Source organism: Anoplophora glabripennis, unplaced genomic scaffold (assembly GCF_000390285.2).
Source record: "Anoplophora glabripennis isolate ALB-LARVAE unplaced genomic scaffold, Agla_2.0 scaffold614, whole genome shotgun sequence".
In the NCBI taxonomy this organism is placed as follows: Eukaryota; Metazoa; Arthropoda; class Insecta; order Coleoptera; family Cerambycidae; genus Anoplophora; species Anoplophora glabripennis.
Genome location: NW_019416778.1, coordinates 271,819 through 289,977, shown reverse-complemented (window position 1 = coordinate 289,977; position 18,159 = coordinate 271,819). Strand labels below are relative to the sequence as shown.

Below are 18,159 nucleotides of genomic sequence, written 5' to 3'. Positions count from 1 at the left end.
TTAAAATCCATCGTAACATTCTCCAGATATTAAAAAAAAACATATTTTATTTCAAGAACTTTGATAGTCAATAGCAAAGGAGCCAGGCATTTCTTCTTAATGGAAGTTAGGTCAAATCGTGTTTTTTTTAAGCCAAAGAATGTCGCAGTACCTTTTTGATCATGTACTTATGGGACACCCTGTATAATCGTTATAGTTACCGAGAAAAAAATTATTGAAGTTGTAGTATTTTCAACCCTTTCATCGCTAGGCTACTCTAGTCTCTAGTGTCATTAGCGTTGTGCGCTGTGCACAATGCGCTTTTTCTCCACGTGACCCCAGAAGATTTTGAATACTGAAATCCGATTTTAGTATTAACATTTTTGCGATAGTGTTTACATTAGTTTTTCTAGTTTAAAAAATTACTTACATGTATAGCAACTAGGAGTTGATGGATATCGTTTTAATTTATGGAGGAGCAAGATAACATTTGTGTTTTCGTAGAAACTGGGTAAGACGGGGCAAAATGTGTTTACACGTCGGTTGACATAATTTTGAACAGTTGTAACATCAGGTATCTTAAATTATTTTATTAATTAAAAACACAAATTAATTTTATTCATAATTAACAACAATAGCGGCAAATGCAGTTAAATTTGCTGACGTTATGTAGGTGTTATAAAATTTTATTTATTTTATATTTTTTATTTATTTCTTTCCTTGGGAAGTGTATTTTTAAATCATTTTCGAACTGCCCTTTTTGATTTTTTTTTAATTGTATTTATAAGAGTCCCCTGTAGATTCAAAACATTTTTTTTTTTTGGATAAGTTCTGAATCTCCCTGTATGTAGACTTACTTTCTTTCCTTGGACGAAATAGAAAAAATTTATTAGTCGCATCACGAAAGGACTTGTGAAAATCAAAATCATCGTTTAAGCCAGAATACATCATAAATAACATTTAAATATTGATGTATTGAGTAGAAAATAGCTCTCTAAGTATATAAAGTTTGTAGGTACATATTATACAAACTGATTAGAGATCCTAGTTAATCCCAGGTATTATGCTTTAAAAATTCTTAACCTATTATGATGATACCATGCTGAGTATGGTTTTATATTTTTTATATTGCCGTATCTCCCAAGAAACTAAAAATAGTAAATATATTTATTGGTATATATTGCATTTATTGTATTCACTTTTACGAGATATAGGTAACGAAATAAAATTATCTATTACATTTTATTTGTTTTTATAACACTATTTAACAAAAATATTTTATAAATTACTGATAATTTCTTTTGTTGAAATCACAATTGCACTTCTTTGTACTGTTTATATGACTAGAAGCTCTCCTTTTTGTGCCATACTGTAAACGGAGGATCTTCAATATCGAAACATCTGGCAAAAAATTTATCTATTGTGTGATAAAGATGCCTGCTCACATATGTTAAGGAATGATTCTCATCTGGATAACTCTGAAAGATAAACATAATAATAGGTGCAAATATAGATCAAGTAATACGTGAGTCAAAGAATATATGTCGTGGCATGGACCTAGGAGCTCAGTGAATGTTAACTTATATACAGGATGTTACAAAAAAGTAGGTTAAGCCGTTATTTTCAGAATATTTGGGTGAAAATACAGGGTGTCAGAATTACAGTTGCATAGGAAAATGTTCCCCCGTTCATAATTCTATTTTTTTGGACCATAAAAAATAAAAATAAAAAATGCGTCTGCATAAGCTGACTATTTAAAAAACAGCAAAGTCTTCATAAAATTTTTGTTTTACCCAAAGAATCTGTGATCAACGCTTGACTTATTTTTTATAAGAAAATGTATAGTGCTTCAAAATTAAATCGCACTCTTTAACCCTTTATAGGGCATTAACTTGAATACAAAGAACTTGTTTTTTTAGTAATCTGAGATGTCATAATTTCAACGATTTTTTCTTAAACAAATTTTTTTTGTCACGGCTCAACTAAGCGAAAAAATGGGTGGTTACCATTTTGACCACTGCCCATTTAAGTAGTAGTGGGTAGTGGTCTCTATTTTAACCACCTTCCATTAAGGATCATATTATTATGTTATTATAATGCAACCTCAATCTAATGTACTAGGCAATGTAATGACTAGGCGTTAATGTCCTATAAAGGGTTAAAATAAAATAAATAATTTTTCCAAAATATTTATTATAATACGCTAAGAAATCGCATGAAATGGTTTGAAACATTTTAAGCAGAGTCCTACATCACGTGCTTCACAAGTTATCTTAGATCGAACTGGATTTATTTTTGTGCTACATTTTGCACGTCTATAGGTACCTGGAATGGGCAAATGTGTTCCAACTGCAGTATATTGAATTGCATTGCCAAGTATTATCGCACGACCTTCACGACCATCGTCCTTTTCAAGTCTTTTTATACCTGCTACAGTTCCACTTGCTTTTCTCTTACGACTGGTGAAAGACCCAATCAATCCATTTGCTAACATGCTTCGGAAATTGAGATATGACATTGGTTTCGCATGTACATTGTTTTTCTTTTGAGCTGTTTTGTAAATAATGTATGAGTTTGTTACAGCGGCATTTAAAAAATAGTTAAAGAGTTTTAATCCACCAGCGTCTAGATTTCCACTCAATTGGGTATGAAGCCATTAGCTGATCGAAACCATCAACTGCACCCATAAATTTGTTCATCATTTCATTTGTTCATGTGTTCATGTGTTCATGTGTTTGTTCATTTGTTCATCAATTTGTTCTTTGTTTGTTCTCAAAACCCCCCGTTTGGTGGGCTTCATCGGCATGTACTGCTTCAGATATGACCGACCTTTGAAGCCCACCATACTTTCATCAACGGATATGTTTCTGGAAGGTACGAAAGACTGTAAAAATTTCTTGTTTAGATGATCTACTAACGGACGCACCTTATATAATTTGTCAAACTCAGTGGTTCCTCGTTTGGGCATCTTCTCATTATCATTTAGGTGAAGAAATCTAAGTTTGCTAAGAAAACGTTTTTGTGACATAATATTATCTATCAAACTTCATATTGTTATCTACAGACCAATATAATCTCATACTAGGGAGGCTTTGGACACCCATTATAATAAGAATTCCCAAAAAGGCTTCAAGCTCTTCTCTTTCCAATTGAAAATGTTTGCCCTTCTGAGCTGCATATCTATGCGTTTCTTCTAATATTAGCTGGAACAGATCATCTGAGAAAAAATTGTAAAATAATATTATTGGTGACTCTAAATTTTCTTTGAGAGTAGGTCCAAAATCTTCGTCAAAGTGGCTCTCTTTATATTTAGATGGATCAATACAATGCTTTGTCCAATTTAGATATAATTCCTCGACATTTTGCCCTTCTATTACTGGATTTTCAGTCAACGGAATTTCGGACTGATCGTCTTGGGTAATATTTTTAGAAGCAGGGGTTACTGAATCTTTGGGGAAAAATATTTTCTTTGATTTTGGACTGTCAATGACTGACCTTGAACTTGAAGATTTATCGGTTTCGTAATTAGGATCAGCTACTGAATCATCAGAGCTAAATGCATTTTCACATTCTTCAAAAACATTTGAAGGTACTTTAGTTAATGCGGCTCTTCTGAGGTTACTTCTATTATTTTTCAAAATATTATATCCAGAAGTGCTAAAAGTATCAAGTGACCCAAGAGATTGACTAGGAGAATGTTCTGCCTGCATGCTTGGAGTACTTCGAGTAGAAACTGAAAGTTCACTAAAATCTACTGCATCGTCCGCTTCGCTGTCTCCGTCATATTCGGAATTTTCAGCCTGTTCTTCACTAATACCTTCTAGTAAATCATATATTGCATCACTGGGCATATTCTCCAAGTCTTGAAACTTAAAACTCGCCATTCTATAATAAAAACACCGTGTACGTAACAAAAAACTGTAAAATGCATAGTCAAAATTGAGGTTAAATTTTTATTTTTCAACTTTCAAGTCTAAAATTTCCTCAGCGCTGATATTTTTTTCAAAAGAAAAACTAAAACATGATATAACAATACTTACTTTTTATAACCTCGTGCTTAATTCACTATTTATTGGTAGGAGTCTTGAGTAATTCACAAAAACTTTCAGATTATACACAACTCGGCGCAAAGTGCTGAACAGGTGGCGGTTTGATATGTGACCACTTAATGCGCCGTGGGCATACATTATAGTTTGTGGTCAGCACTGGAACCATTGCGCGTTTAGAGCGCTCAGTTAGTACATTAGGTCGAGGTTGCATTATAATAACATAATAATATGATCCTTAATGGAAGATGGTTAAAATAGAGACCACTACCCTATAAAGGGTTAATAAATGTATTCTCACCAAAATAAATAGAAAAGTTTCTGTCAAAGGAGATGCGCAAATATTTTCTTACAAAGTGGTGATGCTAACAACAAATTTACATTCGTAATTTACACAGGAGAACGAAATGTGTCGCGATATTTCTTCAGATTCTCTTGGGATAATCACAATAGTTATTTGGTTAAACAAGTTCCCAACTGATTGCCATGTCATCGGTTTACATTTAAAGTTCCGAAAGACAATTGTTTCCAAACTTTCATGTCCTCGTCTCCGTTAAATGTTATGTATTTTTTTAATTATTGTTTATTAGATGAATTTTCTATTAAATAACCTGACAGTACCTTCTATAACACCTCGGTGAAAATAGGGACAGTCTTTACCAATGTAAGCTGCAAATGCGATGTTCTCCAATACCCCAGTTTGTATAGCGTTTCATGAATGTACACGGTAATTCACGCAACTTTCTACTCACCAGATCTTTTTTTATATTTGTAGGAGATATATAAAAAAATAGTTGACTGTTGACAGAAAGGTAAAAAAGGTGAGGGGGGTTGAATGATTATTATGACTGTCTATACAGTGTGTCTTCGAGTAGGGTAGCGCACTCTTGTAAACTTTTTTATTGTTGATTTTTCGAGAAAACGTTATTCTTGATAAGAGTTTTCTTATCTTTGTATCAAAAATATTTTTTTCCCAAAAAATCAACAATAAAAAAGTTTACAAGAATGAGATACCCCATACGGAGACACACTGTATATTTAATTTTCAATGTTTTGAAAATAAACTGTTATTTCATAACATCATTTCTAACAAGGTTTGTCTTTGTTGGTTTTAGCAAATCATTTTTAAGAGAGCCTTACCTGCTGTCGGAAATCGACATCTGCATGTTCGAGGGCCTTTACCAATGCCATGGCGTTTTGGTAGTGAACGTTATCATCAGCATTGCCGTGAATTATGAAATACCGCCTTCCTCTAAAGGCTTCCGCTTCCCTAGTTACATCTGTGTTGTTATATCCGATTTCATTGTCTTCTGGGGTCGGAAGACCCATGTATCTTTCTGTATAAATTGTATCTAAAATCAAAATAATTTTATTACCTACATTGTGAATATCAATAGTTTGACCGGTCGACAAAATTATATTACAACGATGTCCTGTCACACACTAATCTTGAACAAATGAATCCTTAAGGTTAGGATATGCAGTAGAAATACTATTATTACCTGCAATTTATTTTTAATAAAAAAGTAAGCGGTATTATACCGGGAATAAGTGGGAAATGTGTCGGGTGATAGAACAGATCAGATAGAACACGAAAAAAATAAGATGACAAGTTCCTATACAATTTTTTCGTACAGTCCCTTCCTATGGAGATATGTGTCCTTGAAGAACGCCGCTGGAAATCGGTTTTTCTTGAAATTGTATGTGATGGACACTAGTAAGGACCTTTTAAAATAGTGTTCTTGAAACATATTTAGCTTTTTTAGTTTACCAGGGGCGGGCTAAGCTTTACAACTTAGGTAATGCCTAAATTTTTAATACCCTGTATGATAAAGACTTTAAAATAATAAATCTGGGTAGCTTCAATCTTATACTAAAAAAAGGGTAGTGTTGTTTATTGTAGATGAAATGAACCGTTTACGAAAAAGAGAATAAACGAATTCATGTTTTATTTTTAATAAAAAGGGCCATGATTTCTGTTTTTTTTTTCTCGAACAAAGTGACATCGCTGATACATTGACCCTTCGTTATTAATTTACCGATTTTTGGATTTCGTGGTGAATTTAATTGTGAATTAATTCGAAATATGGAATAAACGTTTATTGAGTATGCAGATATGCATCTCATGTATGGTCTTGCATCTTGCAATGCTTTACAAGCCAGGTTATATAACGACAGATATCCTAATCGTGTTCTGCCAATCCAGAAGACATTTCAATGAGTTGACCAACGTCTAAGGGAGAATGGTGGGCGATTCCAGTTAATAAGGTAATACATATTATTGACTTTCTTCATATTTGTAGGAAATTTTGGAAAAAATAGTACTGATGCTAGTCTGAGAGGAACCGTACGTACGCCGCAATTAGAGGAAAATATTTTAAATGCTGTAGAAGACACTTCATCAACGAGCACTCGAAAATTATCAGCACAGTTTAATGTATCAAAAATAATACTACATGAAGTTCTTCAAGAACAGCTGTTATATCCATACCATTTGCAAAAAAATACATGTACTGATTCCTGAAGATTTTCGTCGTGGAATGCAGTTTGCAAACTGCAACGAAATGATCTAAACTTCATTATCACTATTCTTTTCATGGATGAAGCAAGATTTACCAAAAATGGTAGCAGCAATTTACACAACACACATGCATGGGCTGATGAAATTCCTCGTACTACTATTGTTTCGCATCATCAACATCAGTTCCAATTAATTAACATCTGGGCAGGAATCATTGGCAATTTTTTTTATTGAACTATTCGTATTGCAGGAACGATTGAATGGACAACTATATTTGGAGTTCCTTCAGAACGCTTTTCAATATTTAATAGAACACTTATCAATTGAAACCCGCCGAAACATGTACTTCATGCACGATGGGGCACCACCTTATTTCAGCGTAGGAGGACCTTTTGCCTGGCCTCCTCGATCTCCCGACCTAACGCCTCTGCATTTTTTACCTGTGGCGACACCTCAAACAATTGGTGTATTCCACTCCGGTCGACACTAGGGAGGAACTTCTATAGAGAATCACGTTTCATTGTGATGTGATAAGGGACAATGCTGGGTTATTGTGGCGGGTACAGCAGTCGTGCCCGCGAGTGTATCAGACTTCACGGAGCCCATGTTGAACATAAAGATTGAATTTTGTATTAAAATCGAATTAAAATCTTAAAATTAAACTTTCCTGTTGTTTGTATGACTTTTGTATCGCACTTTGTTGTCGAGAAAAAAAATAGAAATCATGGCCCTTTTTATTAAAAATAAAACATGAATTCGTTTATTATTAACTTGTCATTTTATTTTTTCATGTTCTATCTGCACCCAAGAGATTTCCCACATTTTCCCGGACACCCTGTATACTATAAATAATGAATAGTAAACGTTTATAAATGGATACCCATCAGTTAGTCTTACCGTAATAAATGAAACTTGTAACGGGAGCTACAGCAAGGGCAAAGTTGAAGATGTGCTCTTTGTCTTTTACCAAAACCCAACTTGAAGCGAAACCGCCGTAACTCCATCCCCAAATGCCTGTTCTGCTTGCATCGATGTAGGGGCAAGTTTCCTGAAGGTATCTGTAAAATACAGAATATATACCTAGCTTTTAACATTAAAAGTGATTTCTGCCTTAAAAACGAAAAAATAATAAAAGGGTAATATTGATTACTGAAGGTTCAAAATCCCGTCAAAAATGGAATGCATAACACAATTAGGTACTTAACAATAGTTGAAGATACAGAACCTTCATGTATTATAACAAACTACGTGACCCCCGAGCTTTAATTGCCAACATGAAGGAAATAAAATTACTGTTCCAAATAAAATTACAGTTGGACAAAATTTAGCTCTTTCTCAATCCAGTTTTAAAGGATATGTCCTTGCAAATCCCTTAAGGAATGAATATTCACTTTCTCTTTATTTTAACCAGGCTAATTTTCAACATAAAAAAGTGAAAGAGATGCAAGAAGCGGATATATTTTAATAGTTGTCAATTTGTGATGTCTTTATCTCGGGAACTTGTAGCAAATTATTGAACTATACATAACCAACATAACTAAAACATTTATTTTACATGGTCAATGTACTTTTCGAGTGGAATAACCATTTTGATGAACGAGATTACTTTTTAAGATTTTTTGGTATCTTCAAATTCCATTCATCTACAAGCCGGAACACTAGGTCGAGGAACTACACCATTGAGAGAAAATGTGTCACGAACAAGAATATCGAACTGACATCAAAAGAACACATAAGGACAAGAAAAACTGAATACTTTGCAACGACCTGTCTGCTTTGCATATAAAAAGGTACTGACAAGATCGGCCGCATCGTAAGGGAACAGCCTGTCCAAATACCAGCTGCAGAAACGACCTTTTTCCAAGACTTACGGCATCCCGTTGGACATTGGACACAGGAAGACACAACAGTACGAGATTAAGGTGTCTCTTGAAGAATAACAACGTAGAAAAATCACATACCTAATACTAGAATAATTCTAGTGAGATAAATAAGATTTCGACCAATACTTTACAGAAAGACAATAGAAATCCAGAAAAATTGATAGGAATTTTAATAAAGACAATATGTTAGAACTACCTGAAATTTAGAAAAGACCAGAACGGCAAATATCGATAACTTCAAGCTATGTATCGGAACGTCTGAGAGTTCTGCTCACGTCAGCTATAAATAGCACTCAGTTTCAGATTCTTATGGGGAAGAAAGCGATATGTCACGAAAAATCAAGAAGTCTAAGTCAACCATTAGAGATATGGGACAAGAGGATCCGTCTAATAATAATTAAACACTGTCAACAGATATTAACTCAATGGTGGCAACCAGTTTCCAATTAGGCCGCTGTTTTTAAATCCAGTCCAAATTTTGGATTTTGCAGGTTGTTAACGAAACTAAATAATGAAAATAAAAAATTCCTATAACTGTGAGCCTGAAGAACCTTCATTTTCGAGAAACATGATATTGTAATTAAAAATAGGTATATATTATTATATCTCTTGAGATTCTTGACACAGATTGATAAAACATGTGTTGACTACTAATTATGGCTTAAAAGCTGGTACATAAATCTGTTAACAGTGATGTCGCTTAATCAAACTATTTTTAACTAAAATAAAAGAGGATTTGATCATGTAATTTTGATTGACCTCTATTTTCATAAAAATATCCTTACTTAGTAATAATTATTTGATCCTCCATTTCTACCGTGCCCATCTTCCTGTAAATCTCGAACATTTTGTTAATCCCATCTCTCCCACTGCCCCTTCCATCTATGTATATGTATATGTACTCCCTATTTGTGACAAGGTAGGCAGCAAAACCTGTAGCGAAACTGTCATAGATTCGATCGGAGTCTGGTCCGGCATAACTACAAACACAAAAAATATCAATAAATCAACTTTCAGGAGTAAATATGACATTTTTTACATCCTATGTACATTTACATACATATCGGATGTTTCGCATAAGGTCCGACACAGAGCATGTAGGGGAATCTGAAATATGGTGATTTAACGCAACTTAACTTTATACTAAGTTGCACTCGTGAGAAGTTATAGGCCTTGAAAGTGGTGTTTCAAATTTCGAAAAAAATAAATATGTCAGTTATACTCGAACTCAAAAAACCAAATTTGGTACACGGTGTGAGTGTACCACGAGCATTAATCGACTATAAGTAGTGTTCAATTGAAGCATTTTGAAGGGTTGATAAGGGATGATGCACCATTAAAATGTGATAGAATTTTTTAACCTGTTGACTTACATATTTAAAATATTATTACTTTATTTTATGGGGAATTTAGTTCTAAAACTTTTCTTACTTTGGTTAGTTTTCAAAAAACTGAAACGTTGGCCACTTATGGCTCTTTATAAAACAAGGCTTTATCATTTCAAAGCCTTTTTAAACGTTTTAGATCGGCAACTAACTATACTTACATATCATCTTAGTAAGGGACACCGTTTAATACTACTTACACATAAACAATGGCAGGATATTTCTTGTCAGATGTCTCGTCCAAATTTGGCGGAAGCAACATTTTTACTCTGGCATTGAACTCATCGTTAATAGGAACTGTTAGTTTTTTAATAACTGGAAGGACCTTAGCTGCTAGTTTTTCACGAAGTGATAAGTTTTCTTGCCATATCAACACATCACTTGCCTATAAATTTTATTAATTACTTTACTATTTTTATAAATACGCAGGATAATCGTTAAATAACAGAAATTGTTATTATAAGAGTGCTATTGAAAGTGTTTGAAATTTTATTTACTCCTTGGTAGCACGCTTGTTCATCTGCCAACAAACTTGAGGTTGCTCTTTACAAACAAACTTTTTGGTGCAGATTTCAAAAATTTTGCGTTGCCACTATTATCGTTTTCATATGTAATCATCTAATCCTGCATTTGTTACTTTTGCTTGTAGATGAGTTTTGGGTATCATTACTAACCAAGAAATAGCAAATCATCGTGAAGATGGAAACATTTACGTTTCACGTTTTATCAAAGATGTCAAAACAAATCAAGATTCGCATCTTCGCTTTGATTGTCCTGTGATATGTCAATGGATCTATTTTGGTATACTTCTAAGAAAAAGTTTAAGCTGTAAAAAATGTTCGATGCAGTGAAATGCTCGTAAAGGATCTGAATATTGAAATTTCGAAAATTTACAGGTGTTACAGAACTCATCGTATTGTTTGAACTTCTTGCTCTCTGTTTGGATCTTTCAAGGTAATTCAAGTTTGTTAAAAACTGAAACAAAAGCTTTTTTGGTAGACCAAATGCGTTATGAATATGCCTTATGAAATAAGACACAATTTATGTATCATTGTCATTAATTTCTTGTTATTTAATGAATGTCCTTTATACAGGGTGTTCCAAAAAGGTTGTGCCAAACTTCAGGATTTTAGAGGGGACATTGTGATGAAAAACTTTTGCATAGAGACCCCTAGTCAAAAGTGAGCCGTTTCGGCTCCAAAGTCATCGTACTTCCTGAGCTATTGGACAATGCACATGTTTCTATGGGTATACGAGCTAGAATGTGGTTGCAACAAAACGGTGCACCTGCACATTTTTGCCGTATTGTACAGGATTACCTAAACCAACAATTTCCTGCGCCATGGATCGGAAGAGGATTTAACCCCATTGGATTTTTTTCTCTGGGGTTACATCAAGTTGTTGGTGTATGAAACTCCCGTTGGCAGCCAAGAGAAATTATTGGGAAGAGTGATGGCAGCCTCTTTTTACGTACAGCAATATCCGCACATCCTCCAACGGGTGCGTAATTCTATGCTTCGAAGAACCATTTTATCTAACGAAGTTGGGGGTCGTCATTTTGAAACTTTATTATAATTTTTTCCTTTATCAGTAATAAACAATGATGTAATATTGACATGTTTTACATTCAAGCAAATCATTTTGAAACTTTATTATTTTTCGTTGTCGGTATGACTCTGGAGCCGAAACGGCTCATTTTTGACTAGGGGTCCCTATGCAAAAGTTTTTCATCACAATGTCCCCTCTAAAATCCGGAAGTTTGGCACAACCTTTTTGGAACACCCTGTATATTCTTGACATATTTTCCCTCCACCTTTAGGTATACAAAATCGTTTTATAAAGATAAAGAGGACTTTTTATATTTCAAAATCATCGTGATCTTGAAGTGACCATATAGCAACTTCAAGATCAAGAAGATTTTGTGGTTCATAAACCAAGTCAACTTCAATCATCAACATGTGTGAAATAAATCCTAAACTGTTTAAGAAAAATAGTACAAATTACAATCGTAATATATTCTTACATTATGTGTGTTTTCCAGCTGGACGTATATTGGATTAGGCCCACTACATACCCTAACGTGGTACGACAGGGACGTACTGAAAGATGCTGCCGCATACTCACATTTATCATCATCTACCACCCACTCGCACGTTAAGCAAGTTTCTTCACCACTAGTGTTTACAACGTAGACCTGTTGCTGAGATGGAATATCCTCTGCAGATCCAACGTAATATCTAAAAGAACTTTCTGTTAGATACGTAGTAGAGTATGTTGAGAAGAATTATACCAGACATTAACCACTAGCAATTTTAAAACATGAATACATATTAAATTTCCATCAGGGTAACTGTATTAGTAGGTACGTATATATATATATANTTACTAAGGCGATTTTTTGCAGATCGTGTTCTTTTGAAATGTAGATTCACTGGTATCATTTATGCTACTCCATTCAAAAACACCCTATATATATATATCACGATAAACAATTTTTCCCTTGTTTTGTTGACTTTTATGAAATGACTGATTACAGCCCCACAGGAAAAAAAATCATTGTATGATAGACTAGACCACCATACTTAGATTTTTTGGGGTCGCTGTTTTGGAATCCGTTGTCCGTTTGGCGAAGTTAGCTCATATTCAAGGTCACTTGAAGGTCAACTCTTGTTTTTTTTTCTTTGGGGACGTGGTGATTTATTTTTTCATTTTCAAGATCATTTGAAGGCAAATCCCCTTACCCAATATCTCAGGATATCGGGAAAATGACCTCTACAAAAGTTGTTTGGATCATTATTAGGGACAACCATCTGGTGACTTTGAAGACCATGATTAAGGTTATTTCACGGACAACTCTTGTGTTTTAAAGGTAGTAGATATGGTACGGTAGTAGGATGGAACATGTCACACATCTCCTTTCGGGCAGGTAGGATTTCAAATATCTTCACTACGAAACTATAGACACAATCTGAGAATATGTAGGAACAAATTCTAGAATAATCGTTGCTATTTTTAAACCCTCAGATGGATCAAGGGAAGGAAGGTGCAGGATATGGAATTTACTCTAGACACTTGCATATCCGATATCAGTGGGCAACACTATGGGTAAAATGATCAGAATCCACATATCATATAGTAGACAGGAATTACTGATCTTACGTAATCATAAGATAATGGACTAGGTCAGTATGGGAATGTTACCAGGCACCGGTGGTGGCCTCAGTTTCCACCAGGATATCTGTATGCTGGGTCAAAGGACACAAGCGGTGCAATGGCAATAAAGGAGTTGGACACTGTTGGCTAAAGAAGCACCTTCACAACATGAGGAAGTGTGAAACATCTTTTTGTAGGAGTTGTGACCAGGATGACGAGACAGTACTACATGTGCTGTGTGAATGCACTGCTGTCTCGTCAAGAAGAGAATCCTTGTTGGGAGAACGTTGGCCTCCTATAGTCAATATTAGAGAGAGCAACCTTTTTCCTTTTAATACGTTGGTTAACGGCTCAGATGAATTGATCTCCTAATGGGAGAAAGTACAAAGGACCAAATAGGGCCTAAGTGTTGTACCTTTTTATCTACCCTCCCTACAGATTTCAGATTCCAGATTCCAGAAGCCCTCAAAATAATGAAAACTAAATCTCACCTTACTCCAGGTAAGTGGTGGTGCCAGATGATACAAACAACTTTTATAGAGGTAATATTCCCGATATCTCGTTATCCTGACAACATACCTGAGAAGTTCCAGAGGGGGATTTGTCCCTCAAAAAACCTTCAAATAACCTTGAAAATGAAAAAATTACTCAATCACGCCCATAACGCAAAATTTCTTGCTCTTCTGAATCCGGTGTCAGAAATTGTATTATCCACAAAAAACAAGAATATACCTTCAAATAACATTGAGCATGAGCTGACTTCGTCAAACGGCCACCGGATTCGGATTCAGCAACCTCAAATACGTTTGGGTATGGTGGTTTAGTCACACATCACATTGACTTTTTCCCGTGGGTATGTGTGATTAAAACTTTTAGACAAATAGAAAATTTAGATTAAACGGTTTGTGATGGTAATTTGAACTTAAATTTGTGTTTGGTCAGTGTTCCCTAAATTCAACTGAAATCATTGTTCATGTGTAAGATGGTGATCTGTCTTTCTGTGGAGGGTAGTCCAAGCTACATTTTTATATAGTAAAAGTAGTATTTGCAGAGGAAAAAGGAAAATGTAATGCTAAAAAGTCTGTGATTTATTGTTCAGGCAACATGAGGGTAAATGTGCGTCTAAAAACTACAACAAAACATAGACTTAAAATTAAAAATAAACATTTACCGAACATAAGATGAACTAAAAAAAAAACGCCGTAAAATAATTTAAGAAACAAAAAATAATTAATTCTTAGTCAGATTCTGGAGATGTGGGACACTGATAATAATGAAAAAACTGGGCCTAACTAATTGTCAGTGCTTTTATGCAAACGGTTGCTGTATACGAAAAAAGGAGATAAACTATGATATTTTGCTGTACACATGTCTTATCCAAACTGGTCCGACTTCCCCCCACTGAGTCGATTAATGAACCGATGAATCTGTTTTTTAATTTTGCACTATTATACATATAATTGTTAAACAAAAGTATTACTTTCAATTTGTAATGCAAAGGATTAGTTACTTTCCTGTTATCTTTGTTATAAGCCTAAGCCTTTTATACTGGCAATAAAAATGAATTATTGTATTTTTTTAAACTAATCTAAGTGTCCTCGACTACTACATTATTAAAATAATAGCATATCTGTACCCTTCTTCAGTTATGCGGTGCAATATAACATGCAAGAACAGAACTTTCAAACAAACATTTTAGGTATAACAATACGTAAGTCCCGCTATTGACATTCAAAAAATACTCACATCAAACCCCGATCTTCATCCCAACCATAAAGTGAAGTTACACGTTTTTTTCCGTGAGTGAGTCTGGTTTTATTCTTTGTTGTAATATCAGTAAGTACTATATGGTAATATCTATCATCGCCTTCAGGTTGTGGCAAAATTTCCAGTTTCTGGGTACCGTCCTTGCTATATTTGGGTATTTTCGCGTCTAACCAACCATTTTCCTCTGTGTAACTCTCTTCCTACAAAAATTACATAGTAACACAAAAGCTGCTAGTCTAAATAACTGGACAAGTACCTCTTCACATAATCCGTCTAATGTACATCTAATAATGATCGACTCGTTTTGAATTCTGTTGGTTGAAATCATGGCGATTTCCGTATTAGAAACCCAGGACAGGTCGTACAACACATAGTCATTAGTTTCTTTGTTATCTATTGAAGATGGAAGTTGGAATTCTACGGTAGTGTTTGCGTTTATGTCGTATAAGTACACAATCACAAGTGGATTCGTGGTTCCTACCTAAAATAAAATTGTCGTTGGTGGAGTGATGTTCATCCTAATTTCACTATTCCGACTCGTGGTCAGTACTCATTTAAAACAAATGATGGTGTGGGATTTATAAAGATATAGTAATTGGACCATACTTTTTTCATGTTATATTAAATAGAGAACGTTATTTAAATTTCTTAAATATTTTTCGTCAAATTGATAATGAAAAAGTCACCTATTTATAGACAACCTGGGAGAATGGACAAAAAAATAGAAGGACATTACGAATCTAAACTTAGACTTAATTTTTAATTCCAAGTAGCATTTTCCCATTACATTTTTCTCTAAAATAAAAATTAATTGTGCTTTTCCCTTGTCAAATTTAATTTTTGGCCACCCAGTATATGCTATCTCAAGTTTGAAAAATTTATTACCATTTTTTCAAAAAGCAGAACTTTTTATAAAGAATACCTTTTTTTCGTAAAATTGATATAAAGAAGTTACCCATTTGTAGAGAACTTAAAGGTATAAACATATTGCATTTTCTGCAACGACCAAATTATTTATTATGTTTTACAGCCACATTCTAAACAGGCACGTATTCTACGAATTCAAGTGTCTGGTATAGGCTGAAAAATTTCCTTATGATTCCTATTACCTAAGCAGCGGCAAAAATTATTTCCTGGTACCCAATTAAAGCCTAAATGATTAGTATTCGTTTGATTGGCAAATCTGTCTTTTTGTCTGCAATGAGAATTTTACGTTATGGTCATCGTTCAGAGCCAGGGATAATACAAATAACCTAATATACAGGGCGTTAATGAACTTATGTCAAAAATTTAAAGGTGTGAAAAAGTAGCAAAACCTGAGTTAACTGATGTCACAAACTTGTATTGGAAGTTTAAGGTCATAGAAAAAAAACCTAACAAAAATGTGTTTAAAACTGTTTTGGAACTGCTGAAATACATGTATTTTGTCGCGGCGAGTACTTAAAAAAAATTCTGTAACACTTTTTACGAGTTTGTACGTTTCTTATGAAGCCGGACTGTATTAGAAAATCAGTTTGTAATACCTGTTATAGTGATTGCTGTGCTGTTTTTCGAGAGAACATTTAATAGCTGTATTTCCAAGTTTTCTTTTGAAAATGGCCCATTTATTTAGCAATCGCGAATACTATGATATGCTCATAATTTATGGCCAAGCAAACGAAAATGCTCACAGAGCTTATCAGTGTACCATGCAAGATATCCTGAACTACGTGCACCAGAAATATCGCACAGCAAGTAAATATTTTGCATCCTGTTGTATGGCGGACATTACGAGAAACTCAGCAGCCTAGTTAGATGCCCCCTACCCCCCCCACCCCTTTACACTTCTTTTTGTGGTGTTATGTATCCAACGGAAGTTCGTGACATCGGCCAACTGCGACATCGAAGCTTTTAATACGATTGAGAGGACGTGGCAATGTTGCAAACCGTCCGAGCGAATTGGATATGTCGCGCTGAAGCTTGTGTGCAAGCAAATGGTGGGTATGTACATCGAACATCTATGAAAATCAGTAGTTCTCAAAAGGTCATTCCTTGCAATGTTGAAGTAAGTCAGATTTTAAAATTACATTTTACTTAACACAAATCCGTGTATTTACCTCATTTTGAAATAACGAACATGTGACAAAAATATTTGACATAAGTTCATTAACACTCTGTATTAGTGTATCTGGGTACCGGTTACCAAACATACAAGAGTTGTATTTTACTTCTCCACAAATTGTGATATTTACGTATGGTAAACACAATATAACCAAAATATTGCACACATAGTTGTACAGTACTAATCTGAATATAATCAACCAAAAGGCACGATAAGTAACACATTCTAGTCAACTGACAGTAACAGTTTCTAATCAACCAACAACTGAAATCTCAACTACTGCTGGCATTTTGTGGAGAGTCCCCAGTTCGGGAAACAATAAAAACAACAGAAAATTAATCACAATAATTAGAGCCAGAAATTTTTAATATTTTTTAATAAAATAAAGTGATATTTGGAGACGTAAATTATTATTACACTTAAAAACTAACATTTTTGGACATTACTGGCATTTGAATTATTTTGTAAACTTTGATTTTGACTTTACAAAACTAATAAGTATAGGATCCTAGGTGTACATAACTTTTTCGTTAATTTTGATCTGTACTATTAAGTATTAAACATCCGGCACATACAAACACCCTGTATATCTTCTTGTAATGCTTGTATCGTAATTAGATCCCAATACTTTACTTAATTTACATATAGTCTAGCAATCAAAGACAAAATGTTACCAAACACTGTTATTGCAATAAACAACCGTTACAGCAACAATTCCGCAACTAATCGGAAACAATGCCTTCATGAGAAATATCTAGAAAAGTGATTTTAATTTCATAACAAACTATTAAGAGGAATTTAAAAAAATAATTAGAATCCGATGGATGCTTAGTATTTTTATAAAACTACTAAACTACTAACTAAAACTTTTTTATTAAATATTTAGCTATATTAGGATTTTATATAACTTATGACACATTACTGTGTGCTGTCGTAATAGACCAGGCAATAAAGAGAAAAATATCTAGATTTTCGCGGCCCGGTCCGATTTTAATGCGGTTTTTTGCATTTTGTTCAGAAAGACTGTCGGAAAAAAGTCCCGCCTTTTTTATTATCCGGAAGTGGCGGCATCGAATCTGAGAAACTTGCCAAAGTTCATGAAATACCGCAAAAATTGGTACTCGGGGGTTTTGGGGGGCGCAGAATTCGAATATGCATATATCCAGTCCACCCGACCCCCCGGGGGCGACTTCCGGCCGCCTGGGGGGCGCGGGGGGCACGTGGATTGCAAGGTTCTCCGAATGACTGGAAAAATGGATCTCGGGGGTTTTCGCGGGTGCTGATTCCGAATCTGAGGGTGAAAAATATCCCCTGTGCTCGTGGA

General features: G+C 34.5%; 1 protein-coding gene across 1 annotated transcript in view; it reads right to left on the bottom strand.

Moving 5' to 3' along the window:
• Positions 1-1,202: 1,202 nt before the first annotated feature.
• Positions 1,203-18,159, bottom strand: part of LOC108911084 (venom dipeptidyl peptidase 4) — a 53,220-nt gene continuing 36,263 nt past the window's right edge. The window contains exons 10-15 of the mRNA XM_018715919.2: positions 11,838-12,051; positions 10,015-10,199; positions 9,215-9,409; positions 7,444-7,604; positions 5,166-5,377; positions 1,203-1,457 (exon numbers count right to left, since the gene is read on the bottom strand). Of these exons, the coding sequence (XP_018571435.1) occupies positions 1,323-1,457; positions 5,166-5,377; positions 7,444-7,604; positions 9,215-9,409; positions 10,015-10,199; positions 11,838-12,051 (1,102 nt within the window). The 3' untranslated portion in view covers positions 1,203-1,322. The remainder of the gene's footprint in view (positions 1,458-5,165; positions 5,378-7,443; positions 7,605-9,214; positions 9,410-10,014; positions 10,200-11,837; positions 12,052-18,159) is intronic.